Below are 23,553 nucleotides of genomic sequence, written 5' to 3' on the forward strand. Positions count from 1 at the left end.
CCTATTCTCTATGACAATAGCGACATGTGCTTGTGACATGGTGAGGCTCGTTGCTTGCAACTTGCCATGCGCTGTATTGCACATTGACTCGCTGACCTGAAGTGAGCCTTGACGCCGCGTCATGCTCGTCCTTCCATGTTTTGATCATCACCAGCCCATAAAATCTCATCGATTGCTTTGCTTGCATCATGTCATCAACCGCAAGCTGACATAGCTTCACATGCCTATCGCCTATTGTCCGTTGACCAACCACATCATTGGCAATCTGATAAGTTTTTTCTCCTCAACCTTTAATCATAAATGCTTGTTTTTTTTTAAAGGGGACAGTTTATACACAAATTGGAACATTCAAGTTTCAATTGAAAATTCTCATATTTTTTAACCAAAATTTGGGGGTTTGAACTGTGATTGAAAATCCTTCAAATTTCATAAACAAAATTTGGGCCTTTTTCAATCTGAGCCCAAATTCTTATAATTTCTTCTTTGAACTTTGGGGCTTTTCTCATTGGTGCCTATCTTCATCAAATTGGGCCTGTCGATGACATGTTGAAGACCGCACACATGCTCATGCCTTCAACATCGGGCAAAAAATGACGTGCCAAGCATCCAATGTTTGGCGATATCGTTGTAAGCAATTGGCATTGATTGCGATAGACGTCAACATCGAGGGGGGATTTTTTATCTCGATAAAAAATTTAAGAAATTAAAAATAAAAAAACATTAAATTGTGTAGGGCCCTTTGTTCGGATTTTAATCCAAAATAAGTTGTATTTATTTATGTTTCCTTTCCATCTAATTCACAAAGGAGTTTTGTTCTTGGGGGATTCTAACCACTTTGCATATGAGCTTGCCCAGATGCAGTAGGAGGGAGGTTATAAGCGTTGCACACAACAGCCTTTGGAAACCCCAAAGCACTGCCTTTGGTCATGTGAGGAGGCGCAGCTCGTGTGGAGAGGAGCATGCCGCATCCTTCGCTGTACAACACCCTATCTTGGATGTATCTTATGGGGAGCTTTCTGTTGGTAGATAGTCAGCCAAGTCCGTCACCTTCTGTATGAGGCTGGGATGCAGGACACGATATTCATAATTGAGGTAGGGTCGTGTGCAATGGTCGGTTTGGAGGCTCTACCTATCCGCTAGGTACTGGAGCCCACAGCAGACGACTCTGAGATATGGGAGATTATAGGGAGTCTTACTGGATGGCATATCTGGAAGGCGTGGTATTAGGAGACTTTCGGTGGAGAGAGACTTTTTGCACAGGCGACCCTAGCAGAGCTTTGGACCTCCATCATCCACTCCCTCTACGGTCGTTGGGATTAGGTGCAGGGTGAGTCCAGGGCTTGTTAGGAGCTCCGTGGTCATTTCATGCATACTTGGGGCGGCCAGGACCTGTTTTTTGTGATGCAGGCAGGCAGCCCCAGATGGCAATATATCCCCCCTCCATGGCTTCTTGCCCCCATCTCCCCTAGACCGTCCTGAGAGGCTTGTATACATGATGTATTTGTGTTTCTGTATCAGCTCTAGCTAGTTTGTTGAGCATGAGCACTCTGTTGTAATCAGTTTCTTTGAGTAATATAATCAGCCACATTTTATTTCCAAAAAAAAAAAAAAAAAAAACCACTTTGCATATGACCTCTGAGTTGATCCCGAAAGCTATACCCATGTATTTGATCTCTAGCATGTGTCTAGTGTCTTTAAGCCACATTGGCTTTTGATTAGCCTCTGAGCCATGCACATGCACCTTTGAACCATATCTTACATTGGGTCCTTGAGCTTGTTGGTAGACCATGTTATGACCTACATCGTGTTGTATCTCTCTCACTTATGTATCTCCTTTTCCAAAATCATTATACGGGATTAGATACTGCCTCTTTGAGGTAAGATCTTTCCTTTTTTTTTTTCATATGTTTCCTGTCACGGATTCAGTTACCCATGACTCGAAGGGAGATTTGTTAGATTTATTTATCCCCATGTGTGAACACCATAGTTATCAGGTACGAAAGGTACGATACGGTACGGTACGATAAAATACGGTACTAATTGGTACCTTATGATTTTATAAGGTACGGTACACTATTAGTAGGAAAAAAAATTAAGATGATTTTTTAAATAACAAAAACCATAAATCATTAAATGATAGATCATAAAATACATGTGTAAAGTGGAAATAGCCATTTCATTACAGAATAAGATGAATACATGAGGGTGACCATCGCGGTCGCATGGGCTACGCAAAACATGCGATACAACTACAGTCTAGTATATCTGATACAAAAAAAAAGAGAGATCTATGTGACATATCATATGAATGATGAATCTATGATGAATCATGAGGCATCACTATCATCATCATCATCATCATCAGAACCATCTGAGTGCTCATCAAGAGAGTCTGAAGATGACTCCTCGGCATCTGATGATGAGATAGACTCATACTCATCCTCACTGATGAGGTTACCATCATCATCAAATGATAGCTCCCTAGGTGGTGGTTGTGCAAGCAAGGGGGGGATGTCATCATGAGGCACAGGATGTGAGCTACTAGAGCCCCGTCTTACATATGTCTGCAAGCTACTCGAACCACCCCTCCTCGATGATGGAGGGCGTCGAATGACCATGCCCCTGCTACCACCTACTCGAACTCCTCGCCCATGAGCACGGTGACTGCGAGTGTCACGAGTATCTGCTGCTATAAGCTCTCTATAGAGCTTTGTAAAAATCATCTCCTCCTCCTTGTCCGCCTCCTTATGTACACTCGGAAGAGTGTTGCCCGTCAACTTGAATGTATCAACATTCGCCTACACAGTCATCAATGCAGTGATACACGTAAGAGTGATCATGATTCATTGTAAATACTAAATGCTAAAGTCTAAATTGTAAAGTATAAAGTTTAAACTTCAAAGTTCAAAGTTTAAAAGTTAAAACAAAAAAATTTAAATGTTATGGTTAAGTGTTTAAACTTTACCTGCTTCGGACTACCCATGCTCATCATAGCCTTCATCATGCGTAAGTGAGTGCGGCAATAGACTAGCCGCTCTAAGTGTCGTGTGCTAAGCCGATTGCGAATCTTTGTGTGAATGAGAGAATAGGCACTCCAGTTTCTCTTACATGCACCCGAAGAGCAATCCTGGGCAAGGACCCTCATGGCTGAGGGCTGAAGGGTCTCCAGTGCGTATCCAAAGTTTTGCCACCAAAATAAAGGCTTCACAAGTGACCCTCTCCTCCAACAAGGGGGAGAAGCAAAAGCCACATGCCCTCTCTGATCTGCATAGCATCCTAGCTCCTCTAGCACTGCATTGTGGTCATCAACAGGGACCATACGAGTCAAATAAGCAAGCTGATCTGAAAGGAACTCTCTATCATCCATGACCGCCGGTGACTTGTAGGCTAGATGTACCAATGCGGCAAAACCATGGATGGGCTTATGCATCCACGCCCGTCTCCTCTCTGCTGTCTCTAAAACATGTGCACGCTGTGTCTTTGTGATCACTGTATAAGCACGTGCCTCCACCAATGCCGCTCTAAAGAAGTGAATGAGAAGGCCTATGGTGGACCCCTCGCAATCACTCATATGTAACATCCTATAAAAGGGAGTCATGACAATGACAACGGCACGGACTTTTTGCCAAAACTGCGCATTAAGGCACAAGCGTTGCATGGCTTTGGCCTCCTCTGTCTCATGATCATCCCACTCATTCCATAGAGTGGACACCACTGTCTGGCGCAAGATGGACCACACCTCATAAAGGCGCTCCAGCAATAACCACATGTAAGCAAAGCGAGTTGAAGAAGGCTTCTTCAACTCAAGTGTGCTATGCTCACGATACATTGCAAGCACCTTTACCTTTACCGTGAAGAATGTGACAATTGATGTAGCTTTGCGGACCACCCTCTTCACCCACTTGAGCTTCCCAATGTCCTCCATGAGCAAGTCCAAATAATGACCTGCACATGGAGTCCACACAATGGTAGGGAAGTCGGCCTCAAGCAAACGGCCCATGCACCGACAATTCGATGCATTGTCGGTAACAAGTTGCACTACATTTGAGGGGCCCACCTACAACCACAATTTACAAATTACAAGTTATGTATAAATCAAATTTCAATTATGAATCATGAATGATGATATTATGATTTATCATTATGAAAGAAAGTGAAACAAATTTAAAACGCAAATTGCAATGTATACCTCAATGATAGCTTGTCGAATGTGGCGGTAGATGAATGTGCCCGTCGTTTTTCTCCCCCTCTTGCCGGTATCTACGGCCCGCAAAAAGTAAGTGCCTACGAGTATGTTGATGATGCCCCGTTTCTTACGATCACTCCATCCGTTGGTAAGAATGGAGCAACCATATTTTATCCATGCGGCCCAAATAGGATCAAGGGCTCTATCAATCCTCTCCTTCTCTTCATCAATCTTTCTCGTCCTCATGTCGTATGTGACACCGGTCCATCCTTCACATGGACCCACATTGGCAATGGCTTTTACCATCTTCTTTCATTGCTCTTGCTTTAGGACATTGAATGCAAGATTGCACTCAATCACCGTGCGTGCAATTTCAATGTCCGCAAGTCGTTGCCTTTCTCTAAGAAAGGCAACCGATCCACGCACATGACCGGGTGCTTGAGAGAGAGACGATTGTCTCTCCGGCACCGCATGAACCTCCACTCTTTGTCTTTTACTGGAGCCGGATGCGGATGTGGAGCCCTCACCACCAATGGTAGAGGCCTCTCCTGCATCGGTTGAAGATACGCCCACATTGGATGCTTCCTCGTTAGTAGGCATAGGAGTCGGTGCCGATAAGCCACTTCCTACTCCTCATGTGGATCCCCCTCTCATCTTGGCGAGAATCTCCTCCATAATGTTTGGAGGATCTCCTTGCATGGAGCAACTTGCCCCCCGTCTTGGAAAATGTTGGAGAAGCTAAGTTGCACCACTTATATAGCGCTTCCCGCAATACTTGCATGTCCAATGGTGAGAGTTGGACTTCTTTGTGTCCCTCTCCACGTGGATCACATGCAAATTGAAGGCCTCATGCTTCTCACGAGTCATGGTGCCGATGACGAATAAAGAGGCGAGAGAGAGAGAGAGAGAGAGAGAGAGAGAGAGAGAGAGAGAGAGATGCTTGAGTCTCGACTCTCGACTCTTGAAAGTTGAAACTTGAGTCTTGAAAGTTGAAAGGGAGACTCGAGAGGCCCGAGGGTTGGGATAAAGTTGTGGGGTAAAGTTGAAAGAGCAAGAGTGAGAGAGAGGGAATGGGAGATGAGAATGGCAAATGCTTTGATAGGGTACGGGATAGAGGGGATGGGATATGAGATTTGACTCTTTGAGAATGGCAAATGCTTCAATAGGGTGCGGGAAAGAGGAAGATGAAAATGGTAACTTGTAAGTGCTTGCTGAATTGGTGTGGAAGCATGGAGGAGAGGAGCACCTTTTGTAGATGAGAGAAGGTAAAAGTTCAAAGTTCAAACAGTCAAAGTCTAAAGAGAGAAGGAATCCAAAGTCTAGACTCTAAAGAGAGAGCTGCAAGCTGGAGCCTGGAAGGAATTCAAAGAGGAGCATTAAGTTTTGCATGGATGATGGCTGGAATTTGGAAAAGGGGGGTGGGGTGAGGTATCCAAGGCTTCCCACCCCCCCAAAAAGTGCAAAGTGCACACTGCAGCCTGCAGGAAAAGCGCAGGAAACGTGGGATGCGGGGCGCAGGAAAATACGCGGAAAGAGCACGCGCAGGCCAGGTGCTCTATTGTCATCTATCAAGCCCTCCGTCGTTAGTCTTGTTGCCATGTGCTCTTTGTCCATCATGTGTGGCCTGTTGAGCTGGTCAAAATAGCCAGCCATTTGAAGATTGCATTGTTTCCTATAATGCATTTGCTGCCCATCTGTTGTCCTTCTGCTGCTCATCACCACATTTAATATCACCTAGCCGAGTGTTGCCTGTCGCCATGAATGGCCTTGCAAATGGTGAGTAGAAGCAGTTTGAGGGAGAAGGCCTGATACAACGGAGATCCTATGTCTCCACAGAGGCAGTGAAGAAGGTGCTTCTGCAATGAAGACAAAGGAAGGATGGATCAACATTGATTTCTTAGACGAATGTGCAATTGACAGACACCCCTCTTCAAACTTGAGTAGGGTCAAGAGGGGCCGGTGTCATGAAGATGAGTGGCCTGTGAGCCCAACACAGGTGCACCTCTGGACAGAGATGAGTAGGATCAAATGGCTAAAGAGTCAGCCTGGATGGGCTTGTTTGGCTGATGTTGTGGTTCAATTTCTCTGATTGGCACATGCTTATGCACAGAGATGTCGCAAGAATCATGTGTGCATGCATGCATGGATGTGCTTAGTTAATTTCATAAAATATGAAATTCGTTTAGTTGAATAATGTTTCCAGTTGCTCATGTAACATTATTGTGTTTTCAGGTCTCATTGGATGATCCTGTTGAAAAGTGGATGACCAACCTTGAAAGTTTTCAACCCCCTTTTCCTAACAGCCAGCTGTCAGATGTAGTGATGTGCTTCTTTCGAAATGCTGTTCTTCCTATTCTGAGTGAGGATGGAAAATGCATTGGTGTTGTGCATCGTGAAGATTGTTTTGAGGTTAGTGGCACTTGTACCAACTTTGGATTGTTTAAATGCAGTTCAACTCCTTTCATTCTTTTTCCTTGTCTCCAATCTTTTGAATTCCATCCTATATCACATTTCATATCTAAGGGTTGATTTCAAAAGTGCACGCAGCTTGTGGATGAGATATAACTCATGTTTTTGATTGTCCAAATAGAATTGTGGTGCATGTGCTGGTACAAGTAGTAGGATTGTTTAAATCTGATAGTTCAATGGCTATCATCTACTTGCACTTCACTCTGTGTTGTCTTATAGTTTTCTTGGCAACAATGTTGCTCTTTTCTTATAGATTTTTAGGTATTTAACATTTTTTGCTTCCTTTAAATACTTTTTTTCTTTCGGGGGGGGGGAGGGGGGGGGGGGGTTGTTTTCTAGATGGAATCTTTCATATCCATAGGTTGATTCAAAAGTGTGCACAGCTTGGAGCTGAAATATAACTCATTTTTTGGTTGCAATGTTGCTTTATTCTTTTTGATTTTGTGGTATTTAACATTTTTACTTCAGATTGAAGTGTTCTCCAGTTGAGGAATGGACATTGTTTAAGAGAGAATCCGGCTCTAAGCTGATGAATGCATTTGATGCCAACAGCATATATTTGGATGACCTGGTTCCCAACATTGGAAATCAGCTTGCATAGCTCTTGGAGTTACCACACAGCTCTGGTCAGCATGGACAGAACTTGCTGTTCTTGGCTTGGGCTGCTGCCTTCCCTGGAGAGGCTGGCCTGCTCCCAGCTCCCCTTGGCTTGCCTGCAGCTGCCCAGGAGGCACCTACCACCAACACCTGTCATGCAACCCTCCTGATTTTTCTTTTTCATACATTAAGGTTTTCCAAGCATTGTTGAGAAAAAGATGGGTTCGCCCATCCTAGAGCTGACTGGAGTTATGAGAAAGCCTCCTCAAATTTGTTTGAGAAGTTAAAAAGCCCTTCCAAAAATGCAGTAGTTCTAGTTAAAGCTATTAGGAAGACACCCATTCAAATATCCGGATTCCTCTTCAGTGAAACAAGGGTTTATGTATGGTTGGACAAAAAATATTTCCTAAATGTTGCTCCCAAGCTGCAGCCACGATGCACTCTAGGACTTCATGCAATGCACTCACTGACCATGAAAGCTGAACACTGGCATGAACTAGATCGACCATGCTGGTATGTTGTTGTTCATAAAGAGAGACAGCAAAACACAAAGTTTTCCAATTGTAACGCAACAGGGATTTGAATTATCAGACGACCACAAAATCTAGGAGACATGCTTACAATGCAAGTAGTGCATAACTGCCCAGCAATGTTGACCTCAACTGCTTCAAAGCATGTTGATTCGCCTAGTCAGGCATAAAGTGTAACTAAGGATTGCTAGATTCAAAGTGATTCATAGACACATAATACTGCTGAATACCTTCACTCTGAGTCCATTGATCATGCTCAAGTGGGAAATGGGCCTGCCAATTTAAATGGCTCGGTATGCTTCTTGGAGCGTTAGGACCCATGACAGTTCTGTGTCAGTAAGGCTCTCTCAAGAGGGGTTGCAATGAAAGACAGTGGACTCAAAATTTTAAGATATCGTAATTGACTGACGAAAACTCACTAGAAATATCCATAGGGCCTATCGTGTTGGAAGGCGAGATGAATTTCTTTTTACATAATGCGAATTTCAGGGAGCCCCTTGACTTCAGTATAATAAGGCTTAATTGTCCCCGTATTGACTTTCAAGTGGGCTGCAGATAGGTTTGCCATGGACTGTTAACAGTCTCTAATGCGTGTGTAGAAAGAGAGAGAGAGAGAGAGAGAGAGAGAGAGAGAGAGAGAGAGAGCTTTAATGCCGAGCTGATCTAAAACTCGCTTTTTGTATGCATAGCTGAACCAAAGGCTTGAAAGTCTTATGAGGGGAGCTCCACCTTCCGTGCCAACTCATACGCCTACAGGCAAGGCCATAACTTTACTTTTGGAGAGTGATGCGAAGATGGTGGCTGTAGTTCAGCCTGCAGCTTCCGAGGCGGCGACAAATGATGATAAATTAGTAGGTTTTTTGACATTAGAAAGTGTTCTGAGTTTGAAGCAGGACTACTCAGTGCTGTTGAGAAACAGAACCAAGCAAGTCCTCATGGACGTACAAAGCAAAGATAATGTAACTTGATATTATATATGAAATGCTGATTGGCGTAAGCTTTATTTCCACAGTCGACCGTTTTGATGTACCACTCGCTGTTTCCTGTTTCAATTCTGGACGGAAAATCACCGGCGAACAGTGGCATGATTTTCACAATCTTAGTAGTCCAAGAGTATACCAATCAGTTCGGCTTACGTCAAACTTGATAAGTAAATTGTGCCTGACAATCGGACAAAGAAATATTAGGGCAAGTGGCAACATAACAATTGATAACAATTGCACACGAGAGAGAGAGAGAGAGAGAGAGAGAGAGAGAGAGAGAGTGTGTGTGTGTGTGTGTGAAGAATGGTAAACAACAAACAACATTATGGATCTAGATTATATATAATAAAAGTAGCACACAAGCTCTAATAGCCAACACAAATTTATGTAAAATATAGATACTTAAGACATTGGAAGTGAAGCAAACCTTGGATCTTTCGAGAAGAGGTTTTTCTCCATGTTTGAAGGCTCCTACACCTTGGATATGACTTTCAACACCTTGCATCACTTATTTGGCCTAGACATCATTCATCAACTATGTATTGTTTGTTGTTTATTTTCTATTTAGTTAGGCATAACATTAGATGATAGTGATTTTGGGACTTGGAAAATTCCTTGACCTTTTAGATGTAACATTCTAGCCCCCATAGGCTGATTTGGCCTATGGTTTCTCTCTCTCTCTCTCTCTCTCTCTCTCTCTCTCTCTCTCTCTCTCATACTATTGGTTATGAAAGAAAGGAAACCGTTTTGCTTGGATGATGATCTCATATGGATGTAGGTTGAACATGGTAAGGCATGCATGCCTCGAATCATACATCCGCATAAGGAGGGAAAGAAGGCTATTTATAGAGATGGTCATGGGCTCAAGACTCGTGGCCTATAATACATGCATTAGCATTGAGATATGGAGATAGACAGGAATGTGAGATAATAGAGGAGGGAAGGACCACACACTAATCTTTTAGAGGAGATCATGCACTTCTAGAGTCTAGGGGAGGTCCTCTTGGTAGAATACTTCAACGCCCAGATCAAGGACCATTTGTGCGAAGTGTATGATTTCGAGGGGTCAAAGCTGCTTCATCCGCTAGCTCTAGTGGAGATTGGGTTGAGGACAACGGAGGATTGAGGCTTGGACAGTATAGATACATTTGCTTGAGTTGGGAACATGATACAACCTCATAATCTATAATGAGGTGGAGAAGTGGCCTTAATTAGGAGCATCAACATGCTTCCAATTCATAGGATTGGGCACAATGAACTACATATTGGGATCCATCCCTTTCATGGAGATGGTCTCGTTCATTCAATATACCACAACATGGTCCATAGGAGCAAACCACACCTACCTCATCATTACATTAGCTTCCACTTGCACACTTGATTCACACTTCCCACCATAGCTATTCGACATTTTCTACTTCATAGTCAAGCTTGTTGACATCTACACACATCATGTATATGAGAGACAACTATAGTTGGACCAATCGCCATCACCAGCTACACTCACAAGTCACTTTAATAGTACCCTTAGTAGCCATCATGAGCTTCCCTAACCACACATGGTCCACACATAGTTGAGGGCTAGGGGTTACACCCTAGAACACTTGGTAGGATGAGGAGTGCTAGGCACACTACCAACAACTCAGGGTAAAAATTGCACTAGGAAAGATCATAGAGAGGGAGGCCCAAAGAGAGTGAGATTGCTTCACTCGTTGGAAATCACGAGAGTATGAGGAGACACTATCGAAACCTTCCCCTACTCTTTTGGTACACAAATGCTACTACAATATGGCGGAGCTTTAGAAAGCCCATGCTAAGTGTGTATGTTGGAGGGAAAGTCCATGTGGGCAACACGGCAAGTAGGATTTGGACAAGGCTTCTCCATAGTGGATCACATTTTCACTATGCTATGTATGATTGAGCAAGCAAGGATTAGAAGACAGAGACTATATTGGCGCTTTGTGGACTTCTGCAAAGCCTTTGATACAATGTTGAGGGCTAGTTTACTATAGCACCTCTTGACCCTAGGAGTCCCATTATATATGATATAGGGGATACATGTGCTATATGAGTGAGAGTAGGACGAGCTAGATGCCTTGGAGGGATAGGAGATCATTTCACTTTGGATGGGCAGCCAAGTAGAGGTGGTGAGGTCATATGTTTATTTGTGGGAGTCACTTTTATAGCCACATGATGTTGCTTTTCCATGGTGCAAGCATTATGGACCAACTCACTAGAGGATACACATTATGGACGCTTTTGGAGAGACAATGTTACTAGACATACTTATAGGAGCCATATACCAACAATGGCTATTTGAGACCCTAGTCACTCCAACTCCTATGTACTCAGTAGTGGTCTGGGCCCCATGCCTAGCCACATCAATTTGGACACAAGTAGAGAGGTTTGAGATTATTTTGCTATCATAGATGAAACATAACAAATCCTTCGTGCCTTAGAACAACGTTTAGGTGGAGAAACTACTAGTCAAATATGATGTATATATGATGAGCTTCCCTCCCTTCTAGTATGACCCTGACTCAACTCTTAACCAATTCACATAGGCTGAGAGGAGCATGATCATCAGGAAGGATGTATGTAAGAGACATACATATAGGACTTGGTTGGCGCCCCTTGTATGCATGAATTAAAGTGATTTGAATTTCTTTAACACATGTTAATGGTTGTGTGTGGTAATTAAAGAAACACAAAAATGAAATTAACTCAAAATAAAGAGAATAAACACACAAATGTGTGTGTGAGAATAAATACACAAATATGCAAGACGTGTGTGTGTGTGTAACTTGCTGAAAATACTAGAGATCCAAAGAGTCAGAGCATCCCTACTAGCGGCACGTGCACGAGATAAAGTACGGTAAACATCCATGATAGAGTTCTATTGGGGGGCAACAGTGTTTTAGGGACATACACGCATAGGGACTATGAGGGTGAAGGGGGTATTCCTACAGAGGACGAAGGAGATCTAAGTTGCTTGACGAGAGGTTGACAAGAGACAACCCTATTCACTTGAGAGAGAGTTTACCGAACATGATGATAGCATGAGATGTACATGGATTGTTACATGTAACATCCATGCGAGTTGCCATAGGTTAGCTTAGAGTTTCATCACACCAGTTGGAGATAGACACATGTAGATCATCATGAGTCCCTAGGAAGGAGAGGATATGTAAACTATGACATGAGGAGGTAGAGATGTCGGAGGAGCATTTCTTGTGCCAATGTAGTGCACATGCCCAGATATGAGAGAGATATCACACATTATTCCATGGGAATTTAACCATACCATTGATGATAAGTACGTGTGATCAGAAATATTTGGGCCACTATATACTAGAGACCGAGAGAGTTAGAGCATTCCTACTAGTGGCACATATATGGGATAAAGTATGATAAACATCAATGATGGAGTTTTATCATGGGATAGCACTATTTTAGAGACATACAGATATATGGAGTATGAAACCAAAAGGAGTATTCCTCTAAAGGACAAAGGATATTGAAGTTGCTCGACAAGGCATCCCTAATCACTCTAGAGAGAGGTTACCTGTGACAAGTTACCATGGATAGTGTTGGGGGTAAAGGCACCTCCACCTAGCCGCCCGTGTATTACTACACTGACAATACCCACCACTGCACACTGTAGGTGGTAGGCACCCATCATTGTCACACATTCTTTATTCTTTCAGTGACCTTTGAATAAAGGGAAGGCCGGTCACACATTGTGACTATTGGAATTGCCACATTATGAGTCTCTCTCCCTCTCTCTCTCTCTCTCTCTCTCTCTCTCTCTCTCTCTCTCTCTCTCCCGCTCTCTTGCTATAGCTCTCCCGTGCAAGCTTCGATCCTTCTCACCTTTCAATTGGTATCAGAGCATGGTTGCTTGAGCACTGGAGCATGGTTCCTGACTCCATCAGCATCCCATTGAATCCCTACACTATTGGTGCATTCTCCTGGCAGGCATATTGGACTCCTTTGAGCTCAGATCACTTCTCGACTTCCCGAGCATCTACTTGGCCCATTTGGGCACCCGCAGGGCATTCCTTTAGAGGTATTAAAGCATTCTTTTGGGTGTTTATTTTAGTTTGCAGGGTACAACAGGAAGGGATAGCCAACCATTGGAGCTCCCCCATTTCATATCTTGGCTCTTGCTTGATGATTGGGCTTGGCAAGGCTTTGTGTAGGCCTTCTTTAGGCCCTAGTTGAGCCTCTCTTCCACCCCATTAATGCCACGTGAACCAACAACATACCCAACAATATTAGCTCTATTTGCACCAGCTTGAAGACCTACAAAAATTAGTTTTTTACTTTAGTCCTTCCTTGGCACTCATTGGCAGCTTGAAAACACTTCGTTTTACACTTGGGAACACCCCCTTGATGTTTGGCCTTGGTGGTTTATTATTGGCATTGATTGACCTCAGTCAAGACCGTTTTCCACAGTCCACAGGCAGCCATAAATAGTGTTACATCATCACTTTATGTTTATGCTTGGACAACATTGGCTATTTGATGCCCGAAGGCCTATGGTCGATGCTAGATGTTTGGGGAATGTATGCCTACTGACTTGCCATCATTTTGGGCTGATCTTGAGATGAAAAATACTTAGTTTTATGCAATGAATGTATGTTGGAAACTTCAAGGCTGAAGTGGTTTTGTTAGAGGTTTCTTACACCTATTGCAATCAAGTTATGTCTTGGAAGCTTTACATGATGTATTGATGCTTTGGGGTTGACATAGAGCTTGACCTTGCTCTCGAATGTATTGTTGAGCTTGAGCTCTGCCTTGGTTAGAATTTTGGATCTCTGTTTGGATGTACTTTGGCTTGACCACCTTTGACATGCTTGATGCTTATGTCACCTACATATGTTACTTACATTGTTTGGACTTGAATGCTATTGTAGTTTCGTTTGGGCTTGACTTTGGATACTTTGGAGCTTATTTTTTGGTCTTGCTTTAGCTTGTTAGAGATTGATTGGGATTGTATTCATGACATTGGATATGCTATCATTGGATCCTTGACCACTCATATGCTTCGGCTGTCTTCTTGATGTATGACCTTGGATACTCCGTCATTGGTGATCTTACATGCCTTGTTTGAGCTTGGATGCTTGACTGTTACGCCTTTTGTGCCAGTGGGAGAGTTTATGTACATTGTCATTTGACAAACATTGAGCACACAGGTTATGTACTTGAGCTTTTGGATACTTGAGACTGGAATCTCCTTGTGGATGATGTATGGTTGATATGCCTTGGTCCATGTAGGTGTATTTGGGCTGATTCGGCTTTGTATTCACTAAGCATACATCGACTTGTGTCAGGTCTTAGCAGTGGTATGTATATTTTTCCCTGTTGATTGGGAGGTGTACCAACCTTACTGATGGACTTTGTCTAACACGCTTGGGTGTTGGCTCATGTCAATTTGATTGTTACATGCTCATTGATGCCCGCTTGATGTTGGTTTTGCATTGACAGTCAATGGTTGACTTGGAATATAGTTTTTTGCCTACTGTCAGCTCTCATTGTACACTATTGCAAATTATTACAGCAAGCATATATATTCGGATTGTGATGTATTTTTCATGTTGAATCATCTTGGTTTGATGTACTTTTGATGGTACTTGGTGGGCAGCATCATTAAATACTTGTTTCTCACCATTTTTCCTTGGTTTTGGTGGTTTTTTGGTCATTTTCTGCAGTTTACAACAAGTAGTTTTTAACTGTCTACACTGTTTTCAGTTTGCAGTATGGCATCTTCTTTCACTGACAGTGCTATCTTCAACATCATTAAGCTTGATGGTACGAATTATGCCTATTGGAAGAGACAATTTTGGCAGGTATTGGTGCAGAAATCCTAGATAAAGCCGCTAAGGTTGAGTGGAGAGCAACCTGAAACTATGACTAATGACAAATGGATGGAGCTTGATGAGTTATGCAAGTCCACCCTCATCTTATCTCTCACTGAACAAGTGCATTACAATGTGGTTGAGGAAGCATAGAGTGCTTGGCAGCTTTGGGATAAGATTAAGAACCTCTATGGCAAGCAAAGCCCTACAAGTCAAATGTATTTGCTGAAATAGCTTATGGATCTTCGCATGAAAGATAATGTGACCATGTTAGCTCATTTGAGCAGTTTCATGCTATTCTTAAGAACCTGGTTTCGCAACAAAGAGGATGTCACTCCATTCTTGCTTGGAACTCTTAATGAGTCTTGGGATGTATTCTGCACTGCCTTATGTGCTTTTGCCATTACTGTGAAGCTATTTGATGTTGAGAGCTCTCTTCTGCAAGAAGAAATAAACTATACGAATTTGGATACCTCTCGTGTGTCTCATGCTTTGACAATTAGAGGCCGACATGATGGAAATGTAAAGAATAACCATGGACGAGATTCGCAGAAATCTCGGTCCAAGTCGCGCAGTAAGTCTCGTGGGAGAAATGCAAATCTAACTTGTCATCATTGTGGGAAGAAAGGCCACATAAGGCCACAATGTCATGAATTGCGCAATGAAAGGCTCAAAGACAAGGGGAAAGAGAAAGTACTGAAAAAGTCTTCTAATCGCAGCATAGTACCTGCTAAGTCAAGTGTTAAAATTGAAGAGATCAATGTTATGCAACCGATAGTGATGGGGATTATATCCTTGCAGCAGCTTCATCTAGTGCTTTGCAGATGATAGAGATACACTCTATGTATGCACAATGCTGGCTCTTGGACTCAGTTGCGTCCTTTCATTTGACACCTTGCTGAGAGTGGTTCCATTCATATCATTCTGTTTCGGGTTCTGTGCGCTTGGGTGATGACAGGTCTCTTGAGATTGTTGGAATTGGTGATGTTAGGCTGCAGTTTCCTTTTGGGAGCATTTTTGTTATGCACGATATGCGTCATGTACCTGCATTGACACAAAGTCTCATGTTTGTTGGATAACTTGATGACATAGCATATCATGTATCGTTTGGAGTCTCTGCTTGGAAGATTACTCATGGAGGGCTTGTGCTTGGGAGAGGTGCTAAGGCTAACAGCCTTGACCCCTTAGTTGTTTCCGAATCTACAGTTGATCATGCTTTGTATGTGGGGTCTTTACCTCATGTATCTCTTTGGCATGCCAGTCTGGGGCACATGTCCGTTAAGGGAATGAAAATTCTTTCTAGTTTGCAATACTTACCACCCCTGGACAATTCTCATTTTGATTCTTGTGATCATTGTCTTTATGGCAGGTAGACTAGGTCTACGCACAAGAAGTCTGGTATGTCACGCATGAGTGAACCCTTAGCTTTGGTTCATTTTGATGTTTGTGGGCCTATGCCTTGTTAGTCTATGGGTGTTATGAAGTATTTTGTTACTTTCATAGATGATTTTTTGCATAAAGTATGGGCTTATCCCATAAAGTAGAAGTTTGATATATTGGCAGTTTTTTAGACATGGCTTGCTTTGGTAGAAAACCAGTTTGGGCATAGGCTGAAATGCCTAAGGACAAATAATGATAGTTATGTGATGAGAGGGGTATTAAGTGTCAGTTGATTGCCCGCTACACCCCTCCCGAGAATGGTAGGGCTAAGCGGATGAATAGGACCATCCAGGAGAGGGTTTGTAGTATGCTTAGCCATGTAGGCCTACCCCAGCACTTTTGGGTTGAGGTAGTTATGACTGCCGTGCATATTATTAATAGATCACCTTGTAGTGCCATTGATTTTCAAGTTATAGAGGAGGTATAGACAGGAAATCCTCCCTCTTATGCGCATTTACGTGTCTTTGGATGTGAGACATTCTTTCATGTGGCCAAGGACAAGTGTAACAAGCTGGATCCTAAGAGTGTTAAATGCATATTCCTTGGTTATGGAGATGTAGGAGAGATGTGTTACCCTCTATGGGATCTGCAGGCGTGGAAAGTCATCTGCAGCCATGAGGTAGTCTTCCATAAAGACAAGATGCATAGGCAGCCTGAGAGAGTCATTGAGATATGGAGGGTTATATTTCAGGAGGATCCACGTGCTCCCATACATATAGTTGGACAGTGTGCAACAGCAGATGCTCATGGCTAGGGTGTTGGACAGAATTTCGGGTAGGCAGCAGAGCCTACAATGCGGTGTTCTACTAGAGATAGATGCACAATTGACAGATTTGAGCCCTCCATGCACTATGTCTTGGTTACATATGCAGGAGAGCCTCTCACCTATGAAAAGGCTATGCACAGGGGTGACAATCACTTCTAGGAGATGCCTATGCAGTCTGAGATAGACTCCTTGCATAAGAATATGACTTGGGATTTGGTATGCTTGCTTGCTGGCAAGAAAGCTCTGCCATGCAAGTGGGTGTACAAGTTGAAAAGTACCCTTGGACACTCCAAGCTGGCATACAAGGCTAGATTGGTAGCAAAGGGTTTCAAGTAGGAGTATGGTGTTGACTTTAATGAGATCTTTTCTTCTATGGTTAAGATGACCACCTTGCGCTTAGTCTTGGATTTGGTTGCATAGCTTGACTTGGATTTGTACCAGATGGATGTCAAGACAACTTTCTTACATGGGGACTTGCATGATGAGATTTACATGGAGTAGCCTAAGGGCTTTGCAAAGCCTCGTAGGGAGCAGCTAGTGTACAAGTTGAAGAAAAGTCTTTATGGCTTGAAGTAGGCACCTAGGGAATGGTATCATAAGTTCGATGCCTTTATGCAATCACATGGCTACAATCGTAGTGCTATGGATCCGTGCTTGTACACGAAGAAATCCTGTGATGGTTCTTTGCTTATTTTGGTACTCTATGTAGATGACATGCTATTAGCAGAGAAAGCTCATGGCGATGAGCTAGATGCTCTCAAGGCTCAGCTCAAGAAGAGCTTTGAGATGAAGGATCTGGGACAAGCCTCTCGCATACTTGGTATGTGCATTGGATGCGACAGGCATCAGGGACTCCTCTACTTGTCACAGAGGGAGTACATTCATAAAGTCTTTGAGCATTTCCGCATGCAGGACATGAAGCCTATTGGCTACCCATTGCCTTTTTATGTGAATGTATCACAGGCTGATTGTCTGCAGACATAGCAAATGAGCAGAGGGCCAAGATGGCCAATATTCCCTATGCATTCGCAGTGGGTAGTCTTATGTATGCCATGATAGCCACTCGTCCATATATATTTTTTGCAGTTGGTGTTGTGGCACGCTATATGGCTACACTTGGCAAGAAGCATTGGGATGTCGAAGGGAATCATGAGGTATCTGAAGGGCATTATAGATATGTGCATATGCTATGGCAGCCAGGATACAGGAGTCGTGGGGTACATTGACTTTGATTATGTAGGACATGTAGATAGTAAGAAGTCCACTTCTAGCTATGTGTTCACCTATGCTGGAGGTGTTGTCTCTTGGATGTCCAGGGTGCAGAAGTGTACGACTCTTTCTACTACAGAGGTCGAGTATGTTGCAGCCACCATTGAGAATGGCAAGGATGCTATTTGATTGGGACGTTTGGTTCATGATCTTGGTATTGATGCTATCCCTACCCTGCATTCGGATTCTATAAGTGCTATTCAATTAGCTAAGAATCCAATCTTCCATGCGAAGATGAAACACATTGAGGTGAGGTATCACTTTATACATGGGGTCGTTGAGGACAAGTTTGTTGACCTTGTCAAGATCTTGACTGACCAGAATCTTGCAGACTTGCCCATGAAAATCCTCTCTACAGAGCGCTTTGCCTTCCTTAGGAAGTTGATAGGCGTGGGATGAGATGACGTCATTCCTCATCTTGTTGTACATGTGTATATGTTTTCTTTTTCTTTTCACTTCTCATTGGGGCAGATTCGCCTTTAAGTGAGAGGTTGTTAGGGGTAAAGGTGCCTCCATCTAGTCGCCCGTGTATTACTACATTGACAGTATGCACCACTGCACACTACAGGTGGCGGTTGCCATCACTCTCATACATTCTTTATTATTTCAATGACCTTTGAATAAAGGTAAGGCAGGTCACACATTGTGACTATTGGAGTTACCACATTGTGAATCTCTTTCTCTCTCTCTCTTGCTCTTGCTCTCCCGCCATAGCTTTCCCATGCAAGCTTCGATCCTTCTCACCTTTCAGAGAGCACTCATAGATGGTCCAAAAGGGGTGTGAGTCCTCATGGTACTTTTAGGTGTAGGAACTACTTGCTAGATATGATGTTGACATGAGAGCCCCTCTCCCTTCTAGTATAACCTAGATTAGCTCACACAAATGTTAAGAATTGCGTGTTGGGGAGACTTGCTTGAGTTGCTACATCAAACACACACCATACACACAAGAGGAAGCTCAGTTAAGAACACAAGAAGAGAGATGGAGATTAAAATGTTTTCTTGCTGGTTTCTTCTTCTTCTTCCACACACAATATAATGTATACAAAGTACAGATAAGATACAACATAAAAGAAAGTGGCCTATTAAGTCAAACAGTGCATAACAGACTATATTAATCGACTGGTGCTATAACTGTGCCAGTTGTAGGTAGATGCAACAAACTAAATATAATAAGTGATAAGTCATGGCCATGTGAGGATCATAATGACCATCAACGTGCTAAGTGTAGATGTGCGGATCCATCTAGCTAAGTGATCCATCATCAATGTCCACACTTGTTGAGCTTGCTATCTCAACAATTTTCCTCAAGCTCAACTGTATCTGTGCAACTCCAAATAAGCTTCGAAACTTTTGAAGCTTCTTTACACCTAATGTCTTTACGAAAATATCAGCTATCTGATCCTGTGTGCTAACATTTACCAAGTCAATCTCTCCTGTAAGTACATTCTCTCTCACAAAGCGGTAATGCACCTCGATATGTTTTGTCCTAGCATGGAACACTGGGTTCCTAGCTAGTTATATGTTACTCATGTTGTCATAGTGAATGACAACTGAACTATCTCCTTACACATCCAAATCACCCAATAACTTTTGTAGCCATATCACCTCACATGCTACCATAGCAGCACCTCTATACTCAGACTCTGTACTTGATAAAACAATTGTAGGTTGCTTTTTGCTGCTCCATGTAATTGTTGCACTACCAAGGGAAAACATGAATATGCTTGGTAAATCTTCTGTTAGACATTCTACTAGCCCAATCTGCATCTGTGTATCTAACACTTGCATACCACCTCACATGCTACCATAGCAGCATGTCTATACTTAGACTCTGTACTCGATTGTAGGTTTCTTTTTGCTGCTCCATATAACTGTTGCACTACCAATGGAAAATATGAATTTGCTGGTAGATCTTCTGTCAGACATGCTACTAGCCCAATCAGCATCTTGTTGGGGGTAAAGGCGCCTTCGCCTAGTTGCTTGTGTATAACTACACTTTACTACACTGACAGTACCCGCCACCATTGCACACTGTAGGTAGCAGGGAGCCTGTCACAGTCACTTATTCTTTATTCTTTTAGTGATAGTTTGAATAAAGAAAGCCATGGCCACACATTGTGATTGTTGGAGTTTCCACTTTGAGTTTCACTCTCTCTCTTGCTCTTGCTCTCCATCCGCCATAGCTCTCACCGCCAAGCTTCTTCCTCCTGGGTTCCACTTCCCTTTCAACTGGTATCAGAGCAAAGGCATTGGAGCTTGCCTGACATTCTCTTCAGAGCCCATATTTGAAGAGTTTCATCCCGAGCTTCAATGGCAACCATGGCACCTTCATTTGCAGGTATGTTTTGATCTCCCGCCTCCTCCTCGACCTTCTGGCCTTCCATTGGCACCTTCTAGGGCTGCATCGGAGCCCCCTCAACATTGCCAAGTGCTCCAGAGAACTATTGAAGAACCCCCAACCCCCAGTAATAACCAACGCAAAATGCGGCACATTTTTAGGGGGCTGGGTTGATCTCTTCCTGGCATTTCCAGCTTCTTCCCCGACTTCCCGGCACTGTTGGCAACCTTCCCGATCATTGTTGGACTCTCCGACATTAGTTTTTGGCTCCCAACGATTGATTCGAGTGCTTCCCCCTTCAGTCATTGCTGTATACACAGTCCCAAGACTATCAAAATAGGGCAGCACTTGATATTTATTGTTTGATGCTTTTTGGCATTGCTCGTTTGATGCCTATTGATGCTCAGATGTTATGGGATGCTATGTCTATGCTTTGGGACTGATTTGGACACTGAATTGAGCTTCATTTAATAGTAAATATGCTACTGTAATACAGTGGGATGAAGCTCATTTACTTGGTGTATGCATTGGTTCTTGGATACAGGGTGCTTAATAGAGATTTGAATGATCATACAGATGTATTTGTAGATTGTCAAATGCTTCTTTTTGGTTCTGGAATGCTTTTGAGCTTGGATTAGGCTCCACCTTGGTCGTCATTCATTGGCATTTGGCTTCAGTTGGCATGCTTTGGACCGGTTTATGCCTGTTGTCATTGCTTGACATTTAGGCTTCTTGCATTTATACTTTGGTCAGATATGGATGCCACTTGGTTTGCCCATGCTTGATAGTCACTTGGAACTTTGTCTTCAAATGTATTTGAGCATTTTGGACCTATTGGGCATTACATTTGGTTGTCAGTTACATGCTATTTGATTGCTTTCAAGCTTATGCTTTATGGGTCTGGGATTTATGCTCTGGATGTAACCTACTGGGATTTGGCATGTTTGATGCTATGTACTCGATGTATTTGAGCATTGCTTGCTCTATTTGCATCTGACTTTACTTCTAGTGGGAGCCTCTTAGGATATTTGGATGTACACACAGTTTTACTTATACTTGAGCTTGAGCTTGTGGGACACTTACATGCATTTGCTCTCTTGAGAGCTTTATATTTGGAATTTGTCTGTAGTGGGCTGATTTGATACGCCTATTGGGGCAGACACCTATCTCTGTCACAGGTTTGTCAGTTTTGTATGCATCTTAGATGGTTATGCATTAAGCTTCTTGCTCTATCAGTTGTGCTTGTATTTGGTCTCTTCTCTTACCCCGAGACCCATTACATACATGACTTCTAGACATATGAGATGTCTCTTGCCTGACAGGTTATTGGTTTGATAGTTCTTGGTACCTTCTTGCCCCTTGACACTCACTGTTGGATGTATCTTGCTACTTGGCAGTTACAGTGACATACGTATCAGTGTTTGCTTCACTTTGGGACAAATTTACATACTGTTGTCATTTATTCCAACAAGCTGAAATCTGCAGATTTCGAGCACTTCTATGAGGGCAATGCTTATTGTTTGATGTTATCTTGGTCATATTTGGTGGACAGGTGGTTCTCTTGGTGATATCCACTCTTTCAGCCAGTTTTAGCAGTGGTTTTAGTGCATTTTTTGCTAATTACAGCAACCTGTAATTTTACCTTTTTGCTTTGATTTGGGACAGTATGGCTGGTCATATGGAAGCCACAGCTCTCTTTAACATTGCCAAGCTGGATGGTACCAACTATGGGTATTGGAAGTCCCAGATGGCAGGTTTTGGTGTAAAAGTTGCAGATTAAACCTTTGCGTTTCAAGGGTGTTAAACCGCAGGATATGGATGATGATTTTTGGATGGAAGTTGATGAGCTATGCAAGTCTACCATTATCTTGTCACTCTCAAAAGAGATCCATCATAATGTTGTTGAAGATGAGAATCAGAGTGCATGGGATTTATGGTAGAAGATTCAGGAGCTTCATGCGCAGCAGATTCTGAAATGATATGATAGGGATGTACCCTCCTTCATGTGAAGGCCCATTAACTGCGTCATAGATGTATTGGCTGAAGCAATTAATGGACCTTCACATGAAGGAGGGTACATCCCTATCACATCATTTTAGTCAGTTTCATGCTATCATGAAGAATTTGTTGTCATAGGGTATTGAGTTCAAAGACAACTTGCACCCATTGTTTTTTCTTGGCACCTTGCAAGAATCATCGGATGTCTTCCGTACTGCCATATGCACGAACAAGCTTGATGGGCTGAAAATCAAAGATGTTGAGAGTGCTTTATTGACTGAGGAAATCAACAGGAGAAACAATGATGCTTCCCACTCTTCACATGCATTGACCGTTAGAGGTGGTAGACATGGTAGGCATGATAATGATCATAAGGGCAGGGTAGATGAATATTACATACTTGCAGCTTCTTCATGCGATGCCTTATAGGCTTCTGAGATAAATTCTATGTATGCACAGTGTTGACTTCTAGATTCAGGTGCATCATTTCATGTGACACCTTGTAGAGATTGGTTTCATACCTATCGTACCATCTCTAGTTCTATGCGTCTTAGTGATGACATGTCTCTTGACATTGTGGGCATTGGAGATGTTAGGCTGCAGTTTCCTTATGGCACTTCTTTTGTTTTGCATGATGTATGCCATGTACCTGCATTGACTCGTAGCCTTATGTCAGCTGGATAGCTTGATGATGCAGGGTATTTTGTGTCTTTTGGAGACTCTGCATGGAATATTACTCATGGCAGGCTTGTGCTGACAAGAGGTGCCAAGTCTGGTAGCCTCTATCCCTTACTTGTATCTGGGGCTACCTTGGATCATGTTTTGTCTGTGGGTTCTATCCCTCATGTATTCATTTGGCATGCTCGTTTGTGGCATATGTCCCTTAAAGAAATGAAAATGCTTTGTGCTTTGCAATATCTTCCGCCTTTTGACTCTTCACATTTTGATTATTGTGATCATTGTTTATATGGCAGGTAGACTAGAAATACACATAAAAAGTTTGGTAAGAAACGCATGGGTGAGCCCTTGGCTCTTGTGCACTCAGATGTATGTGGGCCCATGCCCTGTCAGTCACTCGATGGAGCAAAGTATTTTGTTACTTTCATAGATGAT

General features: G+C 42.8%; 1 protein-coding gene across 4 annotated transcripts in view; it reads left to right on the forward strand.

The window, feature by feature from the left end:
* LOC148020388 (pentatricopeptide repeat-containing protein At5g10690-like) overlaps positions 1-8,919 on the forward strand; it is a 75,765-nt gene extending 66,846 nt beyond the window's left edge. Inside the window, exons 12-13 of one of the 4 annotated variants that reach the window (XM_087700681.1) lie at positions 6,419-6,595; positions 7,124-8,425. In XM_087700681.1, coding sequence (XP_087556807.1) covers positions 6,419-6,595; positions 7,124-7,144 — 198 coding nt within the window. In that variant the 3' untranslated portion in view covers positions 7,145-8,425. Of the gene's footprint in view, positions 1-6,418; positions 6,596-7,123; positions 8,426-8,471 lie in introns of those variants that run through there. The other 3 variants (XM_087700682.1, XM_087700679.1, XM_087700680.1) reach the window with 3 other exon arrangements.
* The last annotated feature ends 14,634 nt before the right edge of the window (positions 8,920-23,553 follow it).

This window comes from Lygodium microphyllum, chromosome 19 (assembly GCF_053477565.2).
Source record: "Lygodium microphyllum isolate KBCC chromosome 19, Lygodium_microphyllum_v1.1.10, whole genome shotgun sequence".
Classification (NCBI taxonomy): Eukaryota; Viridiplantae; Streptophyta; class Polypodiopsida; order Schizaeales; family Lygodiaceae; genus Lygodium; species Lygodium microphyllum.